The sequence below is a fragment of the Ostrea edulis genome, chromosome 6 (assembly GCF_947568905.1).
Source record: "Ostrea edulis chromosome 6, xbOstEdul1.1, whole genome shotgun sequence".
Lineage (NCBI taxonomy): Eukaryota > Metazoa > Mollusca > Bivalvia > Ostreida > Ostreidae > Ostrea > Ostrea edulis.
The window spans coordinates 38876889-38904034 of NC_079169.1; the positions used below are offsets into that span (position 1 = coordinate 38876889).

At 36.0% G+C, this 27146-nt stretch overlaps 1 protein-coding gene across 4 annotated transcripts in view; it reads right to left on the reverse strand.

Moving 5' to 3' along the window:
* Positions 1–1551: 1551 nt before the first annotated feature.
* The window catches only part of LOC125682956 (phosphatidylinositol 4-phosphate 3-kinase C2 domain-containing subunit alpha-like), a 372533-nt gene continuing 346938 nt past the window's right edge, over positions 1552–27146 (reverse strand). For 3 of the 4 annotated variants that reach the window (XM_048923599.2, XM_048923598.2, XM_056139566.1), the window contains 4 exons: positions 20297–20384; positions 10975–11084; positions 7875–7997; positions 1552–4854 (listed from right to left, as the gene is read on the reverse strand). In XM_048923599.2, the coding sequence (XP_048779556.2) occupies positions 4660–4854; positions 7875–7997; positions 10975–11084; positions 20297–20384 (516 nt within the window). In that variant the 3' untranslated portion in view covers positions 1552–4659. Of the gene's footprint in view, positions 4855–7874; positions 7998–10974; positions 11085–14692; positions 14835–20296; positions 20385–27146 lie in introns of those variants that run through there. The other variant, XR_007372745.2, reaches the window with a different exon arrangement.

Consider the following 27146-nt stretch of genomic DNA (forward strand, 5'->3'; position numbering starts at 1 on the left):
TCGCTTTCTTATTATGTTCCCCAAACAAAGTTTGGGAGCATACTGTTTTTACTCGGTTTCTTATTATGTCCCCGAACACATAGTGTCGATGACGTATTGTTTTTGCTCCGTTTCTCATTATTCTTATTATGTCGCCGAACACATATTACGTCAATTATTACGTAAGTATTGACATTTCTTCCGACTTTCATAGGGTCAATTTGGTCTCGAGTGTTCTCGAAAACCATTAAAGACATAGTGCATTGCGATTTGGCTGATGCAAAAGGCGTTGAAGCTCAACTGGGCTCGAAAATGCGCGACAAATTTTTCCTGCAATATTTTTATACGAAATTTTATTTGTAAAGACATATATAACAAAACTTGTAGATAATGACAAGATCTATTCGACAATACGAAAGAAGCAGGTACATTTTCTACAATCATCTGACCCAAAACTGGATGATTTCAGTAGGAGTCCCAAAATCTGGCATTCAAATAAGGAACATATAAACAAACCCAAACTACGTTTAATTTGTTCTAGAATTGTTTGGTGTTATACAACATGAGCATGAAGTTAGGATAAAATAGCTAAAATGCCAAAGTCAACGAAAAAATTCAGGTGGTTTTCCTTTCAGAAATCATAAAGCATGTACCGTCTTCTATAAATACACTATATTAATTTCATTTTGCTCAACAGATGGGCACACCTTAATCTGGATGGTTTAATTAATTAAAACACAGATGAGGCTTAATTCAAGACACATTTAAAACAGGGGATTTTTTGGGCCTTTATATAACAATATAGTTTGCCAATACAACCTATCATTGAGTTAAATGCTGTCCGACTTGTTTCATACCGATTGTTATGCCGATTTTGACTACGGATAACTCCGTTTACCTGATCAAGATATAGGGCTCACGGCGGGTGTGACCGGTCGACAAGGGATGCTTACTCCTCCTAGGCACCGGATCCCACCTCTGGTATATCCAGGGATCTGTGTTTGCCCAACTCTCCATTTTGTATTGCTTATAGGAGTTTTGAGATTGACCACTGTTCGTTATCTTCCCCTTTCATGTAAAAGATATATCCCTCAAAGTTAATGGAAAGTTTATGGTTGATGACAACTGTTAGTAACAACATTATCCTATGAATTAGCTAAAAGACTAACAGATAATTTATGCTTAAATGGAATTATAAGGTCATCTCATTATTAACCTAAATGTTATTAAGGCCACATCAAAATCGGCCGCTGACACGAGTTTATTGCCGCCCCGGAAAAAAATTGCCGCCGCCCGTATTTGATTCGTCAAAATAAAATTCGTGTTTTGGCACCAAAATCGTAAAGCGCCTTGCTGAATAAGACGTGCTGCTTAGTTGATGTAAACAATATGGCGACAGAAACAGTTCTTGTCAGCATTGAGATTATTTTTAACTCAAAACAGATTGTTCCATAGACAATTATACCGGTAGACTCGTCCTTGACAGTTGATAAGCTTTGCAAGAAACTTCTGGGCGGTGAATTTAAAGAAATTGAAACCGTGAAGGAACAAATTGATGAAAGCAAGACCGAGTTGAAGTACTATATACATACTATTTTGTATTCACTTTATTTGCATAAAGATCTACAATATAAAAGCATGACATACATATAAAACAAGACAAGAAACAGAATGAAAAGAAGCTATACGGTGTTGAATACCATTTGTAAATCTCTAACTTTCTTCACAACACAAAAAAAAAAAAAAAACCACGGACAAAAAATCCCTACCCATTTGTGACATGGAGATAAACTGAAAAACTAAACCCCCTACCTACCTACCTACCTACCCACCCATTTTTTTGAAAACAATTGTCTGAGAACCAGAGAATCGATTTGATGTGGCTAAACTAAATACAAGTATTTAGTTTAAAAATAAACTACTAAAAGTCCTCCCTATTTGGGATTGGAGTGCTGTGGTCACAAAGTCTCTGTTACTTAAATAATAACATATATAACACAAGCTGTTTAATTTGCTGATTTAATAAGATCATAAATTGTCGTTGTTATATACATACAACACTCCCTGTTGTAGGTACACATGTACACTGTGTTATGTGTAAATTTACATGTAAATGTGTGTTAATGACGTTTTGCCACCGGGGGGGGGGGGGGGGGGGGGGGGGGGGGGGGGGGGGGGGGGGGGGGGGGGGAGGGTATAAAGTGTGTTCTTTCCATTCTCTACCCATAGGTGTCGCTGCTCGCTAACATATCTGTCAATGTCGATATTTCAAAATTCTTGCAAAACGCTAAATGTAAATTCTTATACAGACGTTTAACATGATGCAGAATTTTTAAGATAAAATTGTTTTATCGCTTGTAAATAAATTCCCACAATTTAAATTTTAATCATAATAAAGTTTTTCTTCCGATATTTTGGTGTTATCTTAGCTACATTAATCATTCTTATTCTTAAATTCTGTTCCGTTTTAGCAACACCCGTTTACATGCGACTTACATGTGTATGGGAAGCCGTTTACCATTTTTAACTTAAAGAAATATATTTTAAAGCTAGAGAAATATCTTAGATAGCCCTTAGAAATATATCTGTACCGCAAAAAGATATCTATAATTGACAGGGGATGCTTACTCCTCCTAGACACCTGATCCCACGTCTGGTATATCCAGGGGTCCGTGTTTGCCCAATTCTCTATTTTGTATTGCTTATGGGGGTTATGAGATTGATCTATGTTCGTTATCTTCCCTTTTCATATAAAAGATATATTCCTCAAAGTTAATGGAAAGTGTATGGTTAATGGCAAATGTTAGTAACAACATTACCCTTTGATGACAATATAATTCTAGGTTTTGGCAACCAAGAACCAATATTAGGGTACCTGTAAAGTGCGAAACGAAATCGAAACGAAACGAAATCTACCGAAACGAAACGAAATCTACCGAAACGAAACGAAACCCACCGAAACGAAACAGATTGTATAACCGAACTCTTTTAATTATAATAATTAAAAATGGTATCTTAGGCCCCTGTGAAAGTTACCACATATAAATAAAATTCGCCTCCCCTTTGATGTAGGCTTTCGGCTTGACTGTTACAAAGTTTTAAAAGTTGGAAAGGGGGGAGTAAGGACAAAGTACATATCCGTAGTTGATTAAATGCCATGTACAATTAGTTTCGGATCCATACATTTCAGAACCGAGAGTTACAGTCTCGGAGATCTGGGGAAACACACTATACGAAGGGTGGGGTCACCGACGTTGGATCCGCCTTTGGGCATAGATACATTGTTTGAAGAAGCTGGTGTCTGAGAAAATAGAAAGTAGGAAGAGCTCTTAACCTCTTATTTTATCTCTAACTGCTGAGGTGCGAGTACTTTCAATAATGGAAAAACTCTATACATTTGGGATGTTGCTAAGACGGGGAATTGAAAACGGGACGGAAAACGAATTTTTTTTTAATGCAATAATATTAGGAGGAGGTCGGCATTTTGTAAACTGAAAAGGCTTATGAACAAGGGGATTTTAAGCAGAAATCACAAAGAGAACGGGAGGACATATTCAGAATCCACCGTTTGATATACTACATACAAATACACAATATCCACATGTATACATATATTTGTCTTTAGAGCAAAAAATACTGAAACATGTATTTATGCCCAAAATCGGATTCAACGCCGACGACCCCATCCCTCGTTTAGTGTGTTTCCCCAGACCTCTGACCTGTGAGATTGTAACCTTCCGTTCTGAAATTTATGGATCCGAAGCTAATTGCACATGGTATTTATGTACTTTGTGCTTACCCCCCCTCCCCCCCTTTCCAACTCTTAAAACTTTGTATCAGTCAAGCCGAAAGCCTACATCAAAGGGGAGGCGAATTTTATTTATATGTGTAAACTTTAACAGGGGCCTAAGATACCATTTTCAATTATTATAATTAAAAGAGTTCGATCATACAATCTGTTTCGTTTCGTTAGGTTTCGTTTCGGTGGGTTTCGTTTCGTTTCGGTAGATTTCGTTTAGTTTCGGTAGATTTCGTTTCGTTTCGCACTTTACAGGTACCCCCAATATTATGGTAATATTTAACGTTCTGGGCACCTTAGCTAAAGAAACTTTCTTGACAGCGGAGTTATTACTACAGAACCCAAATTATGACCATATTTAACTTTTTGGGTACAATAGCTGAAGAAACATTCATAATAAAAGAGTAAAAAGGTACACTAAGGGTCAATTTTGGCCTATTTTCAGAAGTTGGTAATCTTATGCCCAAATAGTATATAGGGTGTGTTCTTTCTATATACATGTAGAGTAATTATATCCATGTATCACGTATATTTTTTGTGATATGAAGTAGCAAAGTTGACATGTTTTGCGAGTGTAAGATTTAACGTTGCGTCTTGTATCTGTGTCATCTTCTACTTTTCTTGATTTTACTTGGCCAAATTTATATGCTAAGCGTACCTTCTCCATACTAACATTCACAAACAATAAATTGAAGTTTTCGAAATCCGGAACCTTTAACGTTCCGAGAACAATTGTTGAATGTCAGATAACACACAAATATAAGGCATTGAATTTCATCAAAATTTGTTATTGCTTGCACACAGATAAATGTAGACTGTACAATTTTAAAATCAAACAGACAAAAAACTGTTTCATGAAATAACAGAAATGGAAGTACATGCTATGTAATACTGGAATTCGTTATCTGAATTTTCTCCAAATTGTACCACTTTGGGATTTCTTTAGAAACATCCACGTTATGCAATTTGATATACACAGCACCAAGAAGGTTGTTTTCCTTCAAAACATCATGGTCCCAGACACTGACTTGTAAAGTTTTCTGTCTCATTTCATCCAAACTCATTTTATATTCAATCTGAAAATAGGAATATCAAATTATGAATGAAGTTAATTATTTCAATAATTTTGAATGTTGAGTACTTTAAAATCATCTCAAATTCATTTCCCATCTAAAATGAATAAGTTGCATGTACTGATCTTGATAGCCAGTGTGCGAAACTTACTTTTCTGTACTATACACAATGGGATACATTTTCCACAATGCAACGCAAGTTATTTCCCCCTGAATATAGGGGACGAACAGCATGTTGCAGTCTTCAATTCATAGCATTTAATATAAGGGATAGATAGAAAATCTGATTGTAATTAAGTGCGAGTTAGGGAATTTTTCTAAGAAATAAGTGTAATTAATAAAAAAAAATAAAAAATGTGATTACTACAATTTTAGTCAGTATGTGTCCATGATGTGTTTTTCGCAGGCAATGTTGGGTCATGATGTAACAAAGTCTGTAAATATTACTTCTCGACTTACTTAGATCAGGATCAAGATACGTCTTTAGCATATCATCGGTTCTTCATTATCAATCAGTATTTTCAAAACACAATTAGATATGCAAAAATTACATGTGCAAACAACCCATGTACACTATATCAGCTTACACTATATCAACTTGTTATCATTTCACACTGTGGACAATGACATGTTAACTACATGTATATATTAATGTAATCTTTCTGATGCAATATTTTTCCACATGTGATTCAATCTTATGAAAATAAATCTTTATGTATATCAACTTTCACTGCACAGCTCAACCTGCACTGCAGTTACATGACATCAGTGGGTCTACACTTTTTGACACCTTTTTCTAATATTATTACAGGTAAAGTTGGCCATTTTAACGTGCAAAGTTCAATCTGGTCCCTGGTGACCTATTGCAATTGGTTGTCGTGCTTTAACAATTGAATATTTCTAACTTCTTCTCAATAACTACCGTTCCAATTCTTTTCAAATTTGGTATGAAGCATCATTGGGACAAGGGGGACATAAATTGTAAATTTATGAACTCCAGCACCCCTGGGGCCCTAGCGGCGGGGCAAAAACTGCCCAAAATTGACCAATTTTCAAAACTCTTCTTTTCAAGAACTACACACGTGTAAGAAAAACTAAATGCATAGTGATGTAGATCAGGAAGACCTCTACCACAATTGTAAATTTCATGATCCCTGAGCTAGGGGTTCTGACCCCAGGACAGGGCCAAACTTGGTATATAGTGTTTATGTGTAAAACACTTAAATAACACCACTAAATTGAAAGTAAATAGATGTTTAGAAAGAACAGGTAGTCACACAGATAGTCCTTTACCAAAATTGTAAATTTTATGATCCCAGGGGTAGGGGTTTTGGTATCAGGGTGGGGCCAAAATGGTCAGTTATTAAATGTGTGAACAATAGACAATTTTAATTTCTTGATAACTATCATTCCAATTCTTTTCAAATTTGGTATGAAACGGCAAAGCCTCGTCCTAGATTGCGAATCTTGTCCCCTCGGTGGAATTTCCCTATCCCACACTCATACTAATGAAGGACTCTATTAATCTCACATGGGTAAAGTCGATCTCACACTGGTGATAATAATATATCCTTGCACAGAGACGGAATATTGACATTTCGGGACGTCATTCGTAAGTGTCGTCACAGTTGTATTGAAAATTTAGGGGCATCATGTGATTCGTTAACTGATGTCACAGTCGTCAAACTAATATACCCTCCTGACGGGCACCTAATATAAAAATTTCAGGGCGTCATGTGATTAGCTTTTATCCAATCAATTATCTACAAATTTGTCTGAAGCGGGATAAAAACAATTCTGTAAGTTTTACATATTTGTCACTGAAGCCCAAAAGTCTTCAAGTGACGGCACTGGCACTGTCCCAGATGGTAGCGAGTTCCAATGAGTATTTACGGTAGTCACCGGTGGTAGATGGTATTTAGTAACATTTATTGTGCGTGTTTCTGGTCCTACGTCTTGGTCTTACTGGACAGCCCTCTTTCAAACGGGTAAACGCGTTATCGGCTATTCGGTTGTTATCGGACATTCGGTTGAAAGTAGTTTCTGACTGGTAAGTTTATTTGCTCAAAATCATTGACTGACGTTCTTTTGGGCATGACAACTGGTTTGCGTTGTGCAGTTGTACAGAAGATATTTGAAAATTTGTCAATTTTTGGCAGTTTCTGCCACAATCCTAAGGCTCAGAGGGTGCAGGGATTCTAAAAATTACAATCATATCCTCCTTGTCCCAAAGATGCTTCATACCAAATTTGACAAGATGTGTTTGTGAAAAACACAAATGCCCCCGATAATTGCCAATTCCAAAGATGGCCAAGGTCACAAGGACAAATATCTGGTATCAGTAGAAAGATCTTGTCACAAGAAATGTTCATCTGCAATATGAAAGCTCTAATATTTACCATTTAGAAGTTATGACCAATGTAAAAAGTTTAAAAAGTAGGTCAAATGTCAAGGTTTAGTACCCACAGAAAGGTCTTGTCACAAGGAATACTCATGTGAAATATCAAAGCTCTAGCACTTACTGTTCAAAAGTTATTAGCAAGTTTCAGACAGAATTACATACAGGACAAAAACAATATGCCCCCCCCCCCTCCCCCGAATCTTCGGGGCATAAAAAGAACTGACAAGAAATTAAAAATGTTCAATTTTAATGCATCATGATGAAGACCAATAAATGTTAAACAATATACAACCAACCAACAGCAATACACATGTAGGTCACCTGAGTGAATCAGGAGACCTAAAAATGCATGGTGATCTAAAACAAAATTTTCTTGAAATTTCATAAATCAGTTACAAGATATTGCTTTCATACTTTGACCTTTTTTTAAGGCAGAAATTATGTTTTCCAAGTAATTTTTGGGATGCAATTGCAATATCCATTTTCGAAAAATATCATGGTGTATGGTTTTCATTTGTTCAAACCTTCAAATTGATAACAAGGATGTAGTGATCTACATTGCATTTGATTACTACATCAGTCCCTTCACTGGGATAAAATCTGAAATAGAATGTAATATTACCACTTCATTGTAGGTTGGATGTGTGGAATGTTTGAAGATTTTGGTTTTTCTCTTGGATTGTTTCTCTGGATCAGGTAGTAGATATACTTTCACATAAGGACTTGGCAGTTCTGTGATGACAGGCTACAAAATAAAATGAAAATTTGACGTCATCCTTCAGTTTTAGCTTCATTGGTCAACAAGAGGCCCATGGGCCACATCATTCACCTGAGTCACCTTGACCCTGATGTTGTTCTGCTGACGTGTTGTGATTTTTTTGAGAAAAAAAATTTCTTCCTTCAATCTTTATTCCCATGACAAATTTCAAAGGGTTCCGACATAACTGAACATGAATTCACACAACATGGGTATGCCTCAACACCAATATGACTAACATGTCCTTGCAGTTCTGTGAGAGGGTATAAGTTCACATATCAGGTCTTAATTTTTTGTCATAAGAAATTTATATTCAATATATAAAAGTTCTACCTTAATAAAAGTAGGCCAAATTTCTAGGTCACAAATGACTTGGAATAAGAAATCTATAAACAAAAATCGATACAGAAAAGGTCGGGTTGCTTTAAAAATTGTTATCTATCATAGAGACAGCAGTATGAAACATACAGGATAAATGACATATCAAATGTAGAATTAAAAAAAAAACCAGAAGCACTTTTAAAAAGTTGAATGTATACATTTGTATCTTCAATGTTTTTATAACAACTATAATGTTCAAGGTTTGAAAAATGTCAAGTAAAACCTGTGAGGAGTTGGTTACACAAGTAGGTACCGTGTTTAAACAAGATGCCCATGGGCCACATCGCTCACCTGAGTCACCTTGGCTCATATTTAGAGATTTTTTTCTATATATTTTGCATGTAAAACTTTGATCCCTATTGTGGCCCCAACCTACTCCCGGGGGCTATGATTTTTTCCAAATTCGAATGTCAACTATGTCAGGAAGCTTTCATTTGAATGTAAACTTTTCTGGCCCAGTGATTTTTCAGAAGATTTTTAATGATTTTTCCTATATATTTGTATGTAAAACTTTGATCCCCTATTGTGGCCCCATCCTATCCTGAGGGGCCATGGTTTGAACGAACTTGAATCTGCACTATGTTAGAAAGCTTTCATGTAAATTTCCACTTTCTTGGCCCAGTAGTTTTTGAGAAGATTTTTAAAGATTTTCCCTATATATTTGATGTAAAACTTTGATCTCCCCTTGTGGTCCCACCCTGAACCCGAGGGCCATGATTTTTACAAACATGAATCTGCAATATGCTAGAAAGCTTTCATGCAAATTTCCACTTTCCTGGCTCAGTAGTTTTTGAGAAGATTTTTAAAGATTTTCCCTATATATTTGTATGTAAAACTTTGATCCCCTATTGTGGCCCCATCCAACCCCCAGGGACCATGACTTGAACAAACTTGAATCTGCACTATGACAGGAAGCTTTCATGTAAATATCAGCTTTTCTGGCCCAGTGGTTCTTGAAAAGAAGATTTTTAAAAGACCCCACCCTATTTTTGTGCTTATCTCCCCTTTGAAAGGGACATGGCCCTTTATTTAAACAAACTTGAAAGCCCTTCACCCAAGGATGCTTTTGGCCAAGTTTGGTTGAAATTGGCCCAGTGGTTCTGGAGAAGAAGTCGAAAATGTAAAAAGTTTACAGACAGACGGACAGACAGAAAGACGACGGACAACCAGAAAAGCTCAATTGAGCTTTCAGCTCAGGTGAGCTAAAAATGAAAAAGTTCAACTACATGTAAATTTTTTGAATAATGTCTGATCACTTCCAAAAAGATACATGTGCATCTTCAATGCTTTCACCGCCGCGGTGGCCTAGAGGTTAGAGCATTCACCCGCCGGGGTTCGAATCCCGGCTGCGAAGACCTTAATCGTTAAAACAGGTAGTGACAGTTTCATCGCCAAATGCTCGGCATCAGGTGTGAATATCAAGGGTCCTCGGAGATGACCTTAAAAACGGATGTCCCGTGTCACAGTAGGTGTGGCATGCTAATGTCTGCTCAATGGCTGTAAGCGCTTAGCATAGACCGCAATTTGAAGCCCTTCACCGGTCTTGGCGACCTCTCCATATAAGTGAAAAATTCTCGAAAGGGACGTTAAGCAAGATACAATCAATCAACCAATGCTTCCATAACAGCTGTACAATGTCTGAAGGATGTCAATTAAATGCTGTAAGAGGAGTTAATTACAAAAATAGGTACCGTCTATTCAAGACATGATTAAACAAGAGGCCCAAGGGTCACATTGCTCACCTCAGTTACCTTGGCCCAACATATTTAAAGATTTTCCTTATAAATTCGCATGTAAAACTTCGATTCCTATTTTGGCCCCACCCTACCCCTGGGGGCTATGATGTTAAGCAACTTGAATCTGCACTATGTCAGGAAGCTTACATGTAAATGTATACTTTTCTGGAAGCTTTGTACTTTGCAGGCCCAGTGGTTCTTGATAAGAATATTCTTAAAGATTTCCCCATTATATTTGTATGTAAAACTTTGATCCCCTATTGTAGCCCTATCCTACCATAATCTTAACAAACTTGAATCTGTACTATGTCAAGAAGCTTTCATGTAAATTTGTACTTTCCTGGCACAGTGGTTTTTGAGAAGAAGATTTTTAAAGATTTTACCTATATATTCGCATGTAGAACTTTAATCCCCTATTGTGGCCCAAACCTACCCTCTGGGGTCATGGTTTTAACAAACTTGAATCTGCACTATGTCAGGAAGCTTTCATGTTAATTTCAGCTCTTCTGGCCCAGGGCTCTTGAGAAGAAGATTTTTAAATGACCCATTTTTGCGATTATCTCCCCTTTGAAGGAGCATGGGCCTTCATCTGAACAAAGTCCCTTCACCCAATGATGCTTTGTGCCAAGTTGGGTTGAAATTGGCCCAGTGGTTTAGGGAAGAAGTCGAAAGTATAAAAAGTTTACAGATGGACAATGGGTGATCAGAAAAGCTCACTTAAGGTTTCAGCTAAAAAGTTTACAGACGGACAGACGACGGACAACAGGTGATCAGAAAAGCTCAGTTGAGCTTTCCGCTCAGCAGTGAATTATCTAATAGTTAAACACTGTTAGTAACAATGCACTTACCAAATCTTTAGCATGCATTATCATAATGTGCAAGATGTCTTTCCTGTGATGAATGGAAAGCTTCACCATTCCAAACTGCGATGGCCGACGTACCAGTTCAACTTGGTTAGCTGACAAAAAATAATTCATAACAATAAAAATCTCTTAAACAAGAGAATCATGGACCACATTGCTCGCTTGATTGACTGTTTTTTCCTCAAGTAAAATATTACATCTCAATTATGTCCCCTCTTGTAAACCCTTTCTGTAACTTTCAGCTCTTCTGGCCCAGTGGTTCTTGAGATGAAGATTTTTAAATTACCCCTCCCATTTTTTGTGATTATATCCCCTTTGAAGGGGGCATCGCCTTTCATTTGAACAAACTTGAAAGTCCTTCACCCAAGGATGCTTTTTGTCAAGTTTAGTTGAAATTGGCCCAGTGATTCTGGAGAAGAAGTCGAAAATGTAAAAAGTTTACAGACAGACGACCGACAACATGAAGTTGATCAGAAAAGCTCACTTGAGTTTTCAGCTCAGGTGAGCTAAAAATGAGGCTTTTACTACCAAGGGTAAAAATTTTGGCATATTTCTTGTGAACAAGCTTGCATTTCATTTCAAATTGAAATATATAATAAAGTGCACCGCCACGGCACATGATACGCCCGTCACATATTGTTAACAGTATAGATTGTACCCATTAAAACATTTTTTTTAATATCACCTTAATTAAATGTCACAGTGACCTTAAAGTAGGATGCGACACACCTTCTACCTAAGATGCATTAGTTGACCAATTTTGGTGATTCTATAGTTATGAGCCGGACAACTTTTTGCCATATATGGCCATATCTTCTTAATGAAAAGTCACAGTGACCTGGTTTTAATGTGCGACACACCTTCTACCCAAGATGTATCTACAGACAAAGTTTGATGATTCTAGTCCTTGTAGTATTTAAGTTACGGGTCGGACACGAAAAAGCTAACAGACGGATGGACGGACATGAACGCCATACCGTAATAAGTCCCGTCTTAAGACGGGCGTATAAAAATCAGTATTGAAAGACAATATTACATAAAATATTAAAAATTTGTGGTTAATGGGTCCAGATTTTACTGCACAATTATGTAAGAGAATAACAAACAACTTCTGAATTGATGTATTTAGAAGTTGGCTTGAAATATGTCATATGTAGAAGAAATACAAGTTATATATTTCAACAAGAGGCCCACTGGCCTTATCTGTCACCTGAGTACTAGTGAAAAAGTATCACTACTCCCAAGGGCTACGAAATCTAGAATTTTTTTCCCTGTTCTGAATATCGAAGCTAAATTCTAATGTTCAGCAACAATATAAAACAAGATGTGTTCTTAAAACTTCAATGCCCTCAAAAGTGCAATACACTGATGAAAGGCTTTAAATAATATAATAGGTGTATTAACATTAAAAGATTATGACTAATTTGGACCCATCCTAGAGTCAAAACCCTGGGTTGAAAAATTACCATGTTTTGTACATCCTTTTCTGCTATTCCTAAGTAAGCATTTAGATATTATACAGTATCAGCAAACTTACACATAAATACTGAATACTAAGTTTGTCCCCAACCTGAAGTCAGAACCCCTACCCCATGGATCATCAAATTTACAATTTTAGTAAAGGACTATCTGCTCTTTCTAAATATCCATTTAGTTTCAATTTAGTATCAACAACACTAAAGAAGATGTTATTTAAGTGTTTTACACATAAACACTATATAGTAAGTTTGGCCCCACCCTGGGTTCAGAACTCCTACCCCAGGGATCATGAAATTTACAATTTTGGTAACGGCCTTCCTGCTCTACATCACTATGCATTTAGTTTTTAGCTCACCTGAGCTGAAAGCTCAAGTGAGGTATTCTGATCGCCTGTTGTCTGTCTGTAAACTTTTTACATTTTCGACTTCTTCTCCAGAACCACTGGGCCAATTTCAACCAAACTTGGCCAAAAGCATCCTTGGGCAAAGGGCTTTCAAGTTTGTTCAAATGAAGGGCCTTGTCCCTTTCAAAGGGGAGATAATTACGAAAATAGGGTGGGGTCATTTAAAAATCTTGTTCTCAAGAACCACTGGTCCAGAAGTACGAAAGCCCAGAAGGCTCATTCGAGATTCGAAATTCAAGATACAAGATTCAAAATACGAGATTCGAAATTCAAAATCCAAATTAACCAATCAAAATGTAGGTCACAATAGATTAAAGGTTAGAGAGTACATGCATATAAACTTAAAATATGACAGAGAGCGTATTCTTCTAATATGTTTACCAAACAACAAAACATTTCTTTTAAAACTATAAATGTTATGATGTATGCTTAGCATGCACAGACAGGTCCGTAGAAAGCGGGAAGGGAGGGGGCAGAAAACTTGTTTTAGCTCCCACATATTTAACTCTGTATTGTGTGGTAACCAGGTCAAATAACGATGAATACATCTCATAATATACCCAAGTTGAAATCGTATATGAAGCCCATTAACCGATGATACCCCTCCAACAATTGATTCTAGTTTGATTTTTTCCCCAGTTAAATACTAATCAATAGGTTAAGTACTAGTATACTCCATCCGCTAGAGTTTCAGAGGCGACACATTTATCATGTTTTCATGTAGGCCTATTTTTTCTTTTAATTTCATTACGTTTTATTTTCATCTTAATCCATTTTATTTTATTTATCTATTTTCATTATGAGATCTACAAGGAATGTAGCCCTGGACGTTAACCGAAGCTATGGGTGTATGGGTCAAGACAATTGTACTTATCTATATAGGCCTATGTAAACAACTGAGGGAATTCAAACCATGAATAAATATTTCTCTCCGATCTATGTTGTATCTTTCTACATTTTTTAGGTTCCAGGAAGCTTAACTACATGTGTCTTTACGACAAAATCTATCCACGTTTTAAAAATAATCCTATCCCACTGATTCATGAATATTATACCATAGGAACCGGTAATTTTGTCTGTAATATAATAGTAGTAGGGGTCTACACTATATATCACCTAATTTTTATTAGGGGGTGATATATAGTATAGCACCCTACTATTATTATTAAAGACAAAATTACTGGTTCCTGTGATTATACATATATATATGAACATAGAACATTATGAATCAATGGGATAAGCTATTATTTTTAAAACGTGGATAAATTATTGTTCTGTGGTAATGATGCATGCGTAGATAAGCTTCCTGAAACATAAACAAATATAAATCAAAGTACTGAAAAGCACTAAGCTGACTTCACGAATTCTGTTTGTAATGTTAATGAGCAGGAACAACAGTAAAAACAATTTCATGCATTATTCTTTATTTTCGTACAATTAAATAATAAATTTCTGTAAGAAAATAACATATATTGATGGGAAACAACGTCCTGAAACTTTTCAACATGTTGAAATATAAACTTGTATGATGTGGTTAAAAACAATGGTCACTATAATAATTTTGGTCCCACCCGGAACTAAAACCTTGTCCTTTGATCATGAAATTTACAATTTTGGTAAAGGACCACAGGTCCTTTTAAATATTTATTTAATCAGAATTTAGTATAAATAGCATGACCACCTCTGCGGTGGTCTAGAAGTATAGCGTTCGCCCTGTAAACATGTACATGTATGTCAAACAAGAAAGAAAGGAACTTAACAAGCAAACACCTGGACAAAAAAGAAAAATACACATAACCACATATACTAACTTATAAGTACCACAGATATTCAGGTCTGGGTTCGAATCCCTGCCGCGACAGACCTAGGTTGTTAAAACAGGCGAAACAGTTCCATCGCCAAACGCTCGGTATCAGGTGTGAATGTCACGGGTCCTTGGAGATATCACAGTAGGTGTGGCAAACTAAAGAAGCATCATTGCTCAATGGCCACAAATTTAAAGCCCTTAACTGGTCTTAGTGACATCTCCATATGAATTAAAAATTCTCGGGAGGGATGATAAACAAGATGAATCAATCAATACAATCAATTGCATTAAAGGCGATGTTATTTAAATATTTTACACATAAACACTATATACCCAGTTTGGCACCCACCCTGGATCATGAAATGCTCTACATGACTATGCAAATTTTTTCTTACAGATGTGATGTTGTAGAGAAGAATATATTTGGAAATTGGTCGAGTTTTGGTTGAAAATTTGAAAGCAATTGTAATGGTAGTTTTTGGTAAAAGGTGTTCAATTGTTATCACACAACGGACGCTGATCAATTACAATAGAAAGGAATCAAAATTTTGAAACCCATCATCATTCACAACAACTAATATCGAATAAATAACTTCTGTTGTGTTCCAGTTTAATAGTGTATGAAACATTTTTAGAATATAACTAAAATGTAACAAATCAATAGTTTGATACAATACATGTACATGTATGTCAAACACGAAAGAAAGGAACTTAACAAGCAAACACCTGGACAAAAAAGAAAAATACACATAACCACATATACTAACTTATAAGTACCACAGATATTCATGTCAAAACACACCAACATAATAATGCAGGTCTATGAAACACTTTACATCCATTTAATCACCTCACCAGAAGTCATTTAACATGCATCTGTATGACTTGTACTACAGTGTCCAGTGCATAATTATCTGTATATAGCAATCAAACCATGAAAGTGGAATTATTTTTTGTAATAATAATGAAGTTGATTTCAATTCAAAATCAGGTTGGAGGGAATGTGAATCCAAATAAGTCAGATAAATACATGTATAATCGAAAATAAAATTTAGGAAGTTATTTAAAAAATATGTTCATCATACATGTGCAATATTGACAACTTTAAAACTGAATGCTCAACAAGAGTGGAAAGAACTTATTTTTAACATGAAAGTTAGAGCAAGAAGATATACTAAATCGAATATGATAAATTAGAGTTAACATATATGCATGGATTTACATTTAGGCATTGTAGTAACTGTTTGTTATACGTAAATCTAAAATAAAAACCTCCAAAAGTTTGTACACAAATACATTAAACACCATACTCATCAACATATGTGTATTACACTCCTTGTGTAAAAGCTCATATTCATATTGCAAAGGAAACTCACCTGTTTGTCTTGGGTCTGAATGAGACATAATACACATTGCTATTGTTTGAACTTTATAAAACGGTTCTTTATATGTCTTTCAAATGGAAATGTTCAGACTGCTCTGCTATACACAACTAAGCTTGACTGGTCCTATCAAATGCTGTAAACTCATAATATACGGTCTATATACTATATCTATTTGGTATCATATCATATTCCAGATGTGGAGAGGGTATCGGTCTCCATGATCTTTAATAAAAATCTTCACTACTAATATTGTTCTTGTTAGAAATAATGAAGAGGCATCTCGTCGAAAAACTACATGCATTATTTTATATGAAAAGATCGTTCAAAGAAAACAAAACGTGGGGACGGGCAACAACGACAGTAAAACCATGCCCCCTTCCCCTCCTTCATCCTTTGTACGTTCGAAAATACATGTAGCATGTACCTGTCATAGTCAATTGTTTGTTTGAAGTACAGACAAATTGAAAACACGATTACTTTTCATTGTGTGTAGCGTGCTGTGGACAGCAAACCATTTTACAATCATGCTTGACACAATGACGTTTACCTATAATTTTTTACCTTTTGTTTTTTCCCTCCCCCAGATTATTATTTTCAGTCTCATTTTGAAACTAAAAATGAAATCAAATTCGCTGTCAAAACACAATCGTTCACAAGTTCTTTCTCGTTCACGATCAACGCGGATCTTACTGTGTAGTTAAGTTTTTTTTTACTGTGTTGCACATATTTTTGCTGTTTCAGGCAAAATTTTTACTGAGTTGGAACAGTTACTGTAGTCAATACACAAATAGAATACCCCGATGACTCGTGTAGCCTAGACCTTAATGATGTGGCTTCTAATTATAGATTGCACCATGCAAAAGTATTGATTTTCTTGACCTCTAACCGCTATGCGAAGGTTACAATGCAAAGGCGCCCCTAGTCAAAATGGTTTCGATCATGTACAGATTCTTATTAATTTTGGGAATTTTAAATTTCTTAATAACCACTCTAATTATCACAGACGCAGATTCAAACGAGAATTTTAAATAACTGAAGAATGACCTGCTTCTGTGTCCCACATTCCCCCAGAATGAGGACAAAAATGTCACCTGTTTATACATATTTTATCCACTGTCCAACGAACTGTATTTCCGAGAAAAAAATGCCCCTGTGGATATGAATGTAAACCACGTACTAGATCGGTTGCAAAATCACAACTTCTTTAAACACGACCTTCTACTACAGCGATGCATAAACTTGCCTATAGGTGGCGATAAACTGGAAACGCGATGACGAAAGCAAAATCCTACGGCTGGCAATAAAGCAGCAACACGCTTTAAAAAGGACAACATAGATCGATCGGAGAGAAATATTTATTTATGGTTTGAATTTCCTCCATTGTTTACACACAGACGCCTATAAAAGAAGAACGGGAGGGGAATATATTTGCACAGGCACCTGAATTATCGATACCAACACCCACCCATCCCCTTTTTTAAAAATTTTTCAAAATGTGTCACAAAACATTTGCTTGCTATTGCAGCACAAGGATATTCTAAGTACTTTAAAGAAACATATGATCAAATCTTAGTTATGAAATCATCAAGTTTTTTTAAACATGACATTGAATGAAGAAATGGGTCAAGGTCAAAAATGTTGGTACAGTACATCTTGTCTTAATGTCTGCTTTCCATGTTGTAAGTTTGAAATCCTAATGTCAAAAGGTTCTCAGGTTATAGTCTTGACTATACTTTGATGGAAAAGAGTGACCTTGAATGAAGAAATGAGTTAAGGTAAAAGATTTTGGTACAGTACATCTTGTCTTAATATCTGCTTTCTAAGTTGCAAGTTTGAAATCCTAATGTCAAATAGTTCTCAGGTTATAGTCTTGATGTAAAAGAGTGACCTTGACACTGTAAGTGGATGAAGATCAAAAATGTTTGTGGTGTGCACCCCTCTTCCATATAACCTCTCCATATTCCAAGTTTGAAGTTTTAATATCAAACGGTTGTCAAGTCAGCTATTGGCCTGGACTATATGTTGACGTAAAAGATTGACCTTGACTTTATAAATGGGTCAAGGTAAAAAGATTTGGTAGAATTCCCCCTTTCCTCATTCCCCCTTCTCATATTCTAAGTTTGAAGTCTTAATGTCAAAGGGTTCTAAAGTTATGGTATATTCATGTTTTTCTTAATTTGACCTTGAATGAAGAAAGGGGTCAAGGTAAAAAATTTTGGTGCAGTGCACCTTGTATCTATGTCCTCTTGCCATGTTCCAAGTTTGAAATCATAATGTCAAAGGGTTCTCAGCTATTGGCCTGGACTATATGTTGACGTAAAGGATTGACCTTGACTTTATAAGTGGGTCAAGGTCAAAAGTTTTGGGGACGGGTACCCCTCCTCCATACCATCTCCTTATTTCATAAAGCGTAAAATCCATATTGCTCTAAACGCTATTTAATTAACAATAAAATAAGTTGTATAAGAACAAATGACTAGTAGGTGAAGATAAGGATTGCACAACATAGTAATCTTGACTTAGATTTCATCTGCACAGACTAGTTGTAATGAATTGTAAACAGATGAGTCTTTAGTTTAGAATTAAAGATACAGAGACTAGTAGCGGTACTGATATCATATGGTAGAGCATTTCACAAACATTGCATAAGGTAATACCTACAGTTATTTTCAAATTTCATTTAATATGCTATGTTTCCTTATCGTTAGAGCGTTCGTCCCGCATGTGGAAGGCCGGGGTTCGAATCCCGGCCGTGACAAACCTAAGTCGTTAAAACAGGTAGTGATAGTTCCTTCGCCAAACGCTCGGCATCAGGTGTGAATGTCACGGGTCCTTGGAGATGACCTTAAAAACGGATGCCCCGTGTCTCAGTAGGTGTGGCATGCTAAAGAACCCTCACTGCTCAATGGCCATAAGCGCCAAGCATTGGCCTAAATTTGAAACCCTTCACCAGTCTTGGTGACGTCTCCATATGAGTGAAAAATTCTCAAGTGAGACGTTAAGCAAGATACAATCAATCAATCAATCCTTACCGGTTTAAAGAGAAAGATTTAGAAAATGAATAACTTCATTGCCAAATATTCATTTGCACATAAGGCGATTATTTCAGGCAATGAAAATATAAAAATTTCTTTTAATCATTTTTATTCAGAGTTTGGAATTATTAACAACATTGTTTGATAGTACATGTATATGTTAAAAAAAGTTTCTTTAGGTATGGATATTAAGATTCTATAAACAGTTGCTTTATGGCCATCTGTTTGATGTTGTAACCTCCATTACGGAGATGTTACCAAAGGAGAGTTTGAATTTTCATAACGAACAACTGGTGATTATTTCACGTGTGATATTCTATTCTCTGTTTCATTGAGAATTGGCAAAGGAAACTATTATATTGTTTTGTCCTAACTCTTAAGTTCATTTTTCAATAATGTGTACTTGGCAACTGGTTGAATCATATGGACATGACTGCTTAATGTGTGTATATATGTCTATGTGTGTGTGGGTTGGATTGTAAGTACATGTATGGGATATGTATATGTATATTTATATGTGTACACATATGTATATGCATGTATATGTGTATATAGGTAGATGTGTATATATGTATGTAGATGTATATGTGATATATATTTATCCGATATAAAATGTGATAGTTGAATAAATATTACAAATTTAAAAAAATTTTTTTTTTTTTTTATATCAATAAGGAAACTTTATTGTGGTAATAGTTATTGAAAGAGTGAAAATAATATCTTTCCGTGTTTTTTTAAAAACAAACCAGTTTGTATTGATCTCGAATCACTGTGTTTATAAAAAGAAACCAATTTGTATTGATCTCGAATCACTGTGTTTATAAAAAGAAACCAATTTGTATTGATCTCGAATCACTGTGTTTATAGAAAGAAACCAATTTGTATTGATCTTGAATCATTGTGTTTATAAAAAGAAACCAATTTGTATTGATCTCGAATCACTGTGTTTATAAAAAGAAACCAATTTGTATTGATCTCGAATCACTGTGTTTATATGTAATGATGTGATTTGACTATATACCTTATGGGACAAGTGTTCAAAATCAAGGTATATGCATACTAATTAATGCATTGATTATCAGTGATTGACTTAGCTGCTTCCGATTTCATCACCTTATACTAATTAATGCATTGATTATCAGTGATTGACTTAGCTGCTTCCGATTTCATCACCTTTTCTTGAAATGGATACAATTACCTCTCAGTTTGTTTACATTCAGACTGGTTTTCTGTGCCTCCTGTTCATCTCTCAACAGAGGGTGAAAAAATGTATACACAACGTCACTCTGAAAAGAATCCAATAAAAAACCAAAATGTTTATCAGTGTTTTTATGTATTAACTACATGTAGTATGTATATAGTAAACAAAAGGCAAATAGACCACAGAACTCACCTTGCTTAATCTGAAAGTCATATGTTTAGGACACTATTGTGAACAAGAGTACCGCAAACGGTACACAATACGCCTGTGAAAATGCTTACATAGAGTGTTTTTTTTAAAGCAATACAAGCTAAATTGAAATGTGAAAGAACAAATATTTAGCATATTTGTGATGAATATATCTGACTTCATAGAATCAGAGTGAATCTGAAGCAATACACCCGTCAAATCAGCAGAAAATGTCGATTCATGAATCATTGTCATCCTGTCAGTAATTCCTGCTCATAATCTCCGATGTGCATTGAACTCGGAGGTCACCAGTTCGAGAGGCACTGAGCACATGTCAGGTTTGTAAACAATCTAACGTGCCAATTTCATAGAAAATTCACCATCAAAATTTCATTTGAGTGTCGATCACATTTGCATAATTATTACTTTCTTACACTTATAGTACTTCTCTTGTCATTCATGAAATTATGTATTATTTTAAAACAAACTAGTGGGTATTGTTTTTTACAAAAAAACCCAGATGTCTCCCCTTCAAAGTTTGATTGTCTAATAAACGGGGCAACAATGAGTGCAAGCGTCTTAATGTCTGCTTTCCAAGGAATGGGTCAAGGTAAAAAAATTTGGTACAGTACATCTTGTCTTAAATCTGCCTTCCATGTTGTAAGTTTGAAAACCTAATTTCAAAGGGTTCTCAGGTTATGGTCTGGACTATACTTTGATGTAAAAGAGTGACCTTAACAATGTAAGTCGGTCAAACTGATGCATATGTTTATTCTTATCTAGCAGATTTATGGTATCTAGTGTTTTCATGTTTTATATGTACAATGAGGATAGGTATATATACAGCTTTTAATGTTTTATTTATTTTCTATGTATTATGTGTATAACATTCCCTTGTAAGGTATATATGTATTGTAAAGCACCTTTGAGCATACATAGTGTATGAAAAGGGTGCTATATAAGTATGGTATTATTAGGGCTTTCCACCTTTCTGTGGAAAGTCCTATTGTTATTGTTCTGTTTATTATTATTATTTTCCTGCCGTCAATTTTTTTTCGTCTTTAGACTTATCGAAAAACTTTATAGTCCATCATATAGTACTTCTTGAGAAACGAATACAGTTCACCCAACGTAATTGAACTTTGACCCCTTACGGAGTTATTGGACCTTTCGCAGAAATCATTGTTATCGCTTCTACTTTTTAACCGTAAATGATAGGAAGATGAAACCTTTTCTAAAACATAGAGGGTAATTAGTTGAAGCGAAGAATTTAAAATGAAGGGATTCGGTGTCCCCTAAAGGGAGTTAATGCCTCTTTATGTTTTGTGATTTATTCGTAAAACATGTCGAACTTGAGAACGGTTTGTCGTAGAGACATGGGACTAACTGGAATAGGATCGGTGACCTTTGACCTTGAAAATTAGGTCAAGGTCAAAGTCATCAGAAAAGAGGAAAAAATAGCACTTTTTATACTCTCTTTCCTGCTTAAGATAGCGTTGAAATATTATATGGGCAAGTATTGACTTCTTGATTGGTTTTGATATTATGCATTACAACTTTGAACTTTGACCCTCCTGTCAATTTCGGAGACTCGCGTCGAAAACCTTGTTATCGCTACTCCTACTTAATGGAATGTCATAGAGAAACGAAACCTTCGCTAATGAATTCACAGTAAAACCCTCTTGCAAAGAAAAATTAATCAAAGGGATACGAAAACCTTTAAGCATAGTTATTGCCCCTGAAAATATCATTATCTAAGCCTATTACTTTTATATTAATATAGATAGGGACATGGGACCACTTGCATTAAGACCTATGACCTTTGACCTTCAAAATGAGGTCAAGGTCAAAGTCATCATCAAAATTATTTTTTCCCCACTTTCAAGGTCTTTCAAAGTATTTTTAGCATTGAGAAGCTAACCGAAAGTAACCGAAAACCCCTAAACAAATTATTGCCCCTGAATGTCTTGATTAACATTTTTTAAGCTTATAGCTTTTATATTAATATAGATAGGGACATGGGATCACTTGTATTAAGTGCGATGAGCTTTGACCTTCAAAATGAGGTCAAGGTCATCGTGAAAATTATTAATTAAATTTTCAAGGTCGTGTTGAGTTTCGTACATAATCTTAAATATTCTTAAATTTCTTTTTTTATATCATTGTAGGTGGAAAGCCCTCGAATTGTTCGCGAACAATTAGGATTACTAGTTATTATTCATTATTATAAGGTAAAAAATGTTGCCTATCCATATTACTAGTTTGCAGTTTTGATGTCAAACAAATCTTAGTTATAAAATCATCAAGTTTTTTTTAAACATGACATTGAATGAAGAAATGGGTCAAGGTCAAAAATGTTGGTACAGTACATCTTGTCTTAATGTCTGCTTTCCATGTTGTAAGTTTGAAATCCTAATGTCAAATAGTTCTCAGGTTATAATCTTGATGTAAAAGAGTGACCTTGACACTGTAAGTGGATGAAAGTCAAAAATGTTTTTGGTGTGCACCCCTCTTCCATATATCCTCTCATTATTCCAAGTTTAAAGTTTTAATGTCAAACAATTGTCAAGTTAGCTTTTGGCCTGGACTATATTTTGGCATAAAAAATTGACCTTGACTTTATAAATGAGCAAGGTCAAAAATTTTGGCAGAATTCCCCCTTTCCTCATTCCCCCTTCTCACATTCTAAGTTTAAAGTCTTAAAGTCAAAGCGTTCTAAAGTTATGGTCAATTCAAGTTTTTCTTAATTTGACCTTGAATGAAGGGGTCAAGGTCAAACATTTTGGTGCACTCTTCCATATCATCTCTCCATATTCCAAGTTTGAAGTTTTAATGTCAAACGGTTGTCAAGTCAGCTTTTGGTCTGGACTATATATTGACATCAACAAGGTCTAACAAGAGGCCCATGGGCCACATCGTACACCTGAGTCACCTTGGCCCATATCTGAAGACTTTCCATATATATTTGCATGTAAAACCTTAGTCCCTATTATGGCCCCAACTACCCCTGGAGGCCATGATTTTTGCAAACTTGAATCTACACTACGTCAGAAAGCTTTCATTAAATGTCAACTTCTTTGGCACAATGGTTCTTGAGAAGAAGATTTTTAAAGATTTTCCCTATATTTTATGTAAAACTTTGAACCTCCCCCCACTTGTGGCCCCATCCTACCCCCCGGGGGCCATGATTTGAACAAACTTGAATCTGCACTATGTCAGAAAGTTTTCTTGTAAATATCAGCTTTTCTGACTGAGTGGTTATTGAGAAGAAGATTTTAACTATATATTTGTATGTAAAACTTTGATCCCCCTTGTGGCCCCATCCTACCCCCGGGGGCCATAATTTGAACAAACTTGAATCTGCACTATGTCAGAAAGTTTTCATGTAAAAATCAGCTTTTCTAGCTCAGTGGTTCTTGAGAAGAAGATTTTTCATATAATAATAATAATAATGATTGGTTTTATATAGCCCCTTTTCCAGCGTATGCTGCTCAAAGCGCTTTACAATAATCAATGTACATTATTACCCCGGCAGACCTTATATCAATCTAGAACTTTCTCAGCCTCCTAGGAAGCATACAGTGCAAGCTGCCATTACAAGCGCTAGAGCACTAATACTCTAACAATATCTTTCACTGTCTATAGCCAGGTACCCCTTTTACACTTGGGTGGAGTGAGGAAATTCATGTAAAGTGCCTTTCCCAAGTACACAACGTCAGCCCTGCCGCGGCCAGGACTCGAACCCACAACCTTTTGGTCGAGAGTCTGATGGCCTAACTACTCGACCACCGACGCCTATATATTTGTATGTAAAACTTTGATCCCCTATTGTGGCCCCATCCAACCCTCGGGGCCCATGATCTGAACAAACTTGAATCTGCATTATGTCAGGAAGCTTTCATGCAAATCTCAGCTTTTCTGGCTTAGTGGTTCTTGAGAAGAAGATTTTTAAAGTTTTTCCCTATATATTTGTATGTAAAACTTTGATCCTCCCTTGTGGCCCCATCCTACCCCAGGGGGCCATGATTTGAACAAACTTGAATTTGCAATATGTCAGGAAGCTTTCAGGTAAATTTCAGCTCTTCTGGCCCAGAAGTTCTTGAGAAGATTTTTAAATGACCCCACCCTATTTTTGCATTTTTGTGATTATCTCCCCTTTGAAAGGGACATGGCCCTTCATTTGAACAAACTTGAAAGCCCTTCACCCAAGGATGCTTTTGGGCAAGTTTGGTTGAAATTGGCCCAGTGGTTCTGGAGAAGAAGTCGAAAATGTGAAAAGTTTTCAGACGGACAGACAGACGGACGGACAAAATGTGATCAGAAAAGCTCACTTGAACCTTCGGTTCAGGTGAGCTAAAAATTGACCTTGACTTTATAATTGGGTCAAGGTAAAAAAATATTTGGTGGAATTCCCCCTTTCCATATTCTAAGTTTGAAGTCTTAATGTCAAAGCGTTCAAGTTATGGTCAATTCATGTTTTTCTTAATTTGACCTTAAATGAGGAAAGGGGTCAAGGTCAAGAATTTTGGTGCACTCTTCCATATCATCTCTCCATATTCCAAGTTTGAAGTTTTAATGTCAAACGGTTGTCAAGTCAGCTTTTGGTCTGGACTATATTTTGACATAAAAATTGACCTTGACTTTATAAATGGGTCAAGGTCAAAAATTTTGGTGGAATTCCCCCTTTCCCTCTTCTCATATTCTAAGCTTGAAGTCTTAATGTCAAAGGGTTCTAAAGTTATGGTATATTCATGTTTTTCTTAATTTGACCTTGAATTAAGAAAGGGGTCAAGGTAAAAAATTTTGGTGCAGTGCACCTTGTATCTATGACCTCTTGCCACATTCCAAGTTTTAAATCGTAATGTCAAAGGGTTCTCAGCTATTGGCCTGGACTATATGTTGACGTAAAAGATTGACATTGACTTTATAAGTGGGTCAAGGTCAAAAGTTTTGGAGGCGGACACCCCTCCTCCATACCATCTCCTTATGTTCCAAGTTTGAAGTCTTAAAGTCAAAGGGTTCTCTAGTTAGGGCCTGGACAAAATTTGGTTGAAGAAGAAGAATAAGAAGAATAATAACGAGCTATAACTGTGTTGGGATGCCAACACAAATGTCTCCGAACACCTCCCCATGTTAGAAATGGTTTTTGATGCCAGAAATGGACTCAGGATCCTCAAAAAACCCTAGAAACTAAATTTGGTTGAAATCCGACGGAGTTGATTTTTGGCCGCCATTTTCGTCAATGGCGGCCATTTTGAAACATTTCAAAATAGATTGGAAGGAAATACTGAAGCTAGAAATGAATTGTGGACCCTCAATTTACCCCAAAACCCAAATGATGTAGAGATTTTAACACTTTCAAAGATTTCGGTATATGGCGGCCATTTTGAAAGATTTGAAAAATACTGATGCTAGAAATGAATTCTGGACCCTCAATTTACCCCCAGAACCCAAATGTTGTAGAGATTTTAACACTTTGAAATATTTCAGTATATGGCGGCCATTTTGAAAATGGCGGCTCAAAAAAAATTTGATGGTGGATATGGACTAATGGGGTCACTAAATTACCCTAGAAATGGAATTTCGTTGAAATCCGACAACCTTGAGTTTTTGACGTTTTTAGGCCGCCATCTTGAAACGGCGGTCATTTTGAAAATTTGAAAAGTTGAATGCACCCCTCCTAGTGACCCCCTATCAACTCACAAAGTTTGAAGTGGATCTGTTGAAGCACTTTCACAAAATCGGTCGGACAAATTTCTCACTAAAGAAGAGGAATAATAAGAATGAGCTATAACTGTGTTGGGATGCCAACACAAATGTCTCCGAACACCTCCCCTTGTCAGAAATGATTTTTGATGCCAGATCAGGATTCTCAAATAACCCTAGAAACTAAATTTGGTTGAAATCCGACGGACTTGATTTTTTGGCCGCCATTTTCTTCAATGGCGACCATTTTGAAACATTTGAAAATTGATTGGAAGGAAATACTGATGCTAGAAATGAATTGTGGACCCTCCATTTACCCCAGAACCCAAATGTTGTTGAGATTTTAACACTTTCAAATATTTCGATATATGGCGGCCATTTTGAAAATGGCGGCTCAAAAAAAAAATTGATGGTGGAAATGGACTTGGGGTCACTAAATTACCCTAGAAATGGAATTTGGTTGAAATCCGACAACCTTGAGTTTTTGACGTTTTTAGGCCGCCATCTTGAAACGGCGGCCATTTTGAAAATTTGAAAAGTTGAATGCACCCCTCCTAGTGACCCCCTATCAGCTCACAAAGTTTGAAGTGGATCTGTTGAAGCACTTTCACAAAATCGGTCGGACAAATTTCTCACTAAAGAAGAGGAATAATAAGAATAAGAAGAAAATAATAATAACGAGCTATAACTGTGTTGGGATGCCAACACAAATGTCTCCGAACACCTCCCCATGTCAGAAATGGTTTTTGATGCCAGATATGCACACGTGATCCTAAAAAAAAAAACCTAGAAGCTAAGTTTGGTTTTGGCCGCCATTTTCTTCAATGGCGGCCATTTTGAAACATTTGAAAATAGATTGGAAGGAAATACTGATGCTAGAAATGAACTGTGGACCCTCCAATTACCCCAGAAACCAAATGTTATAGGGATTTTAACATTTTCAAATATTTTG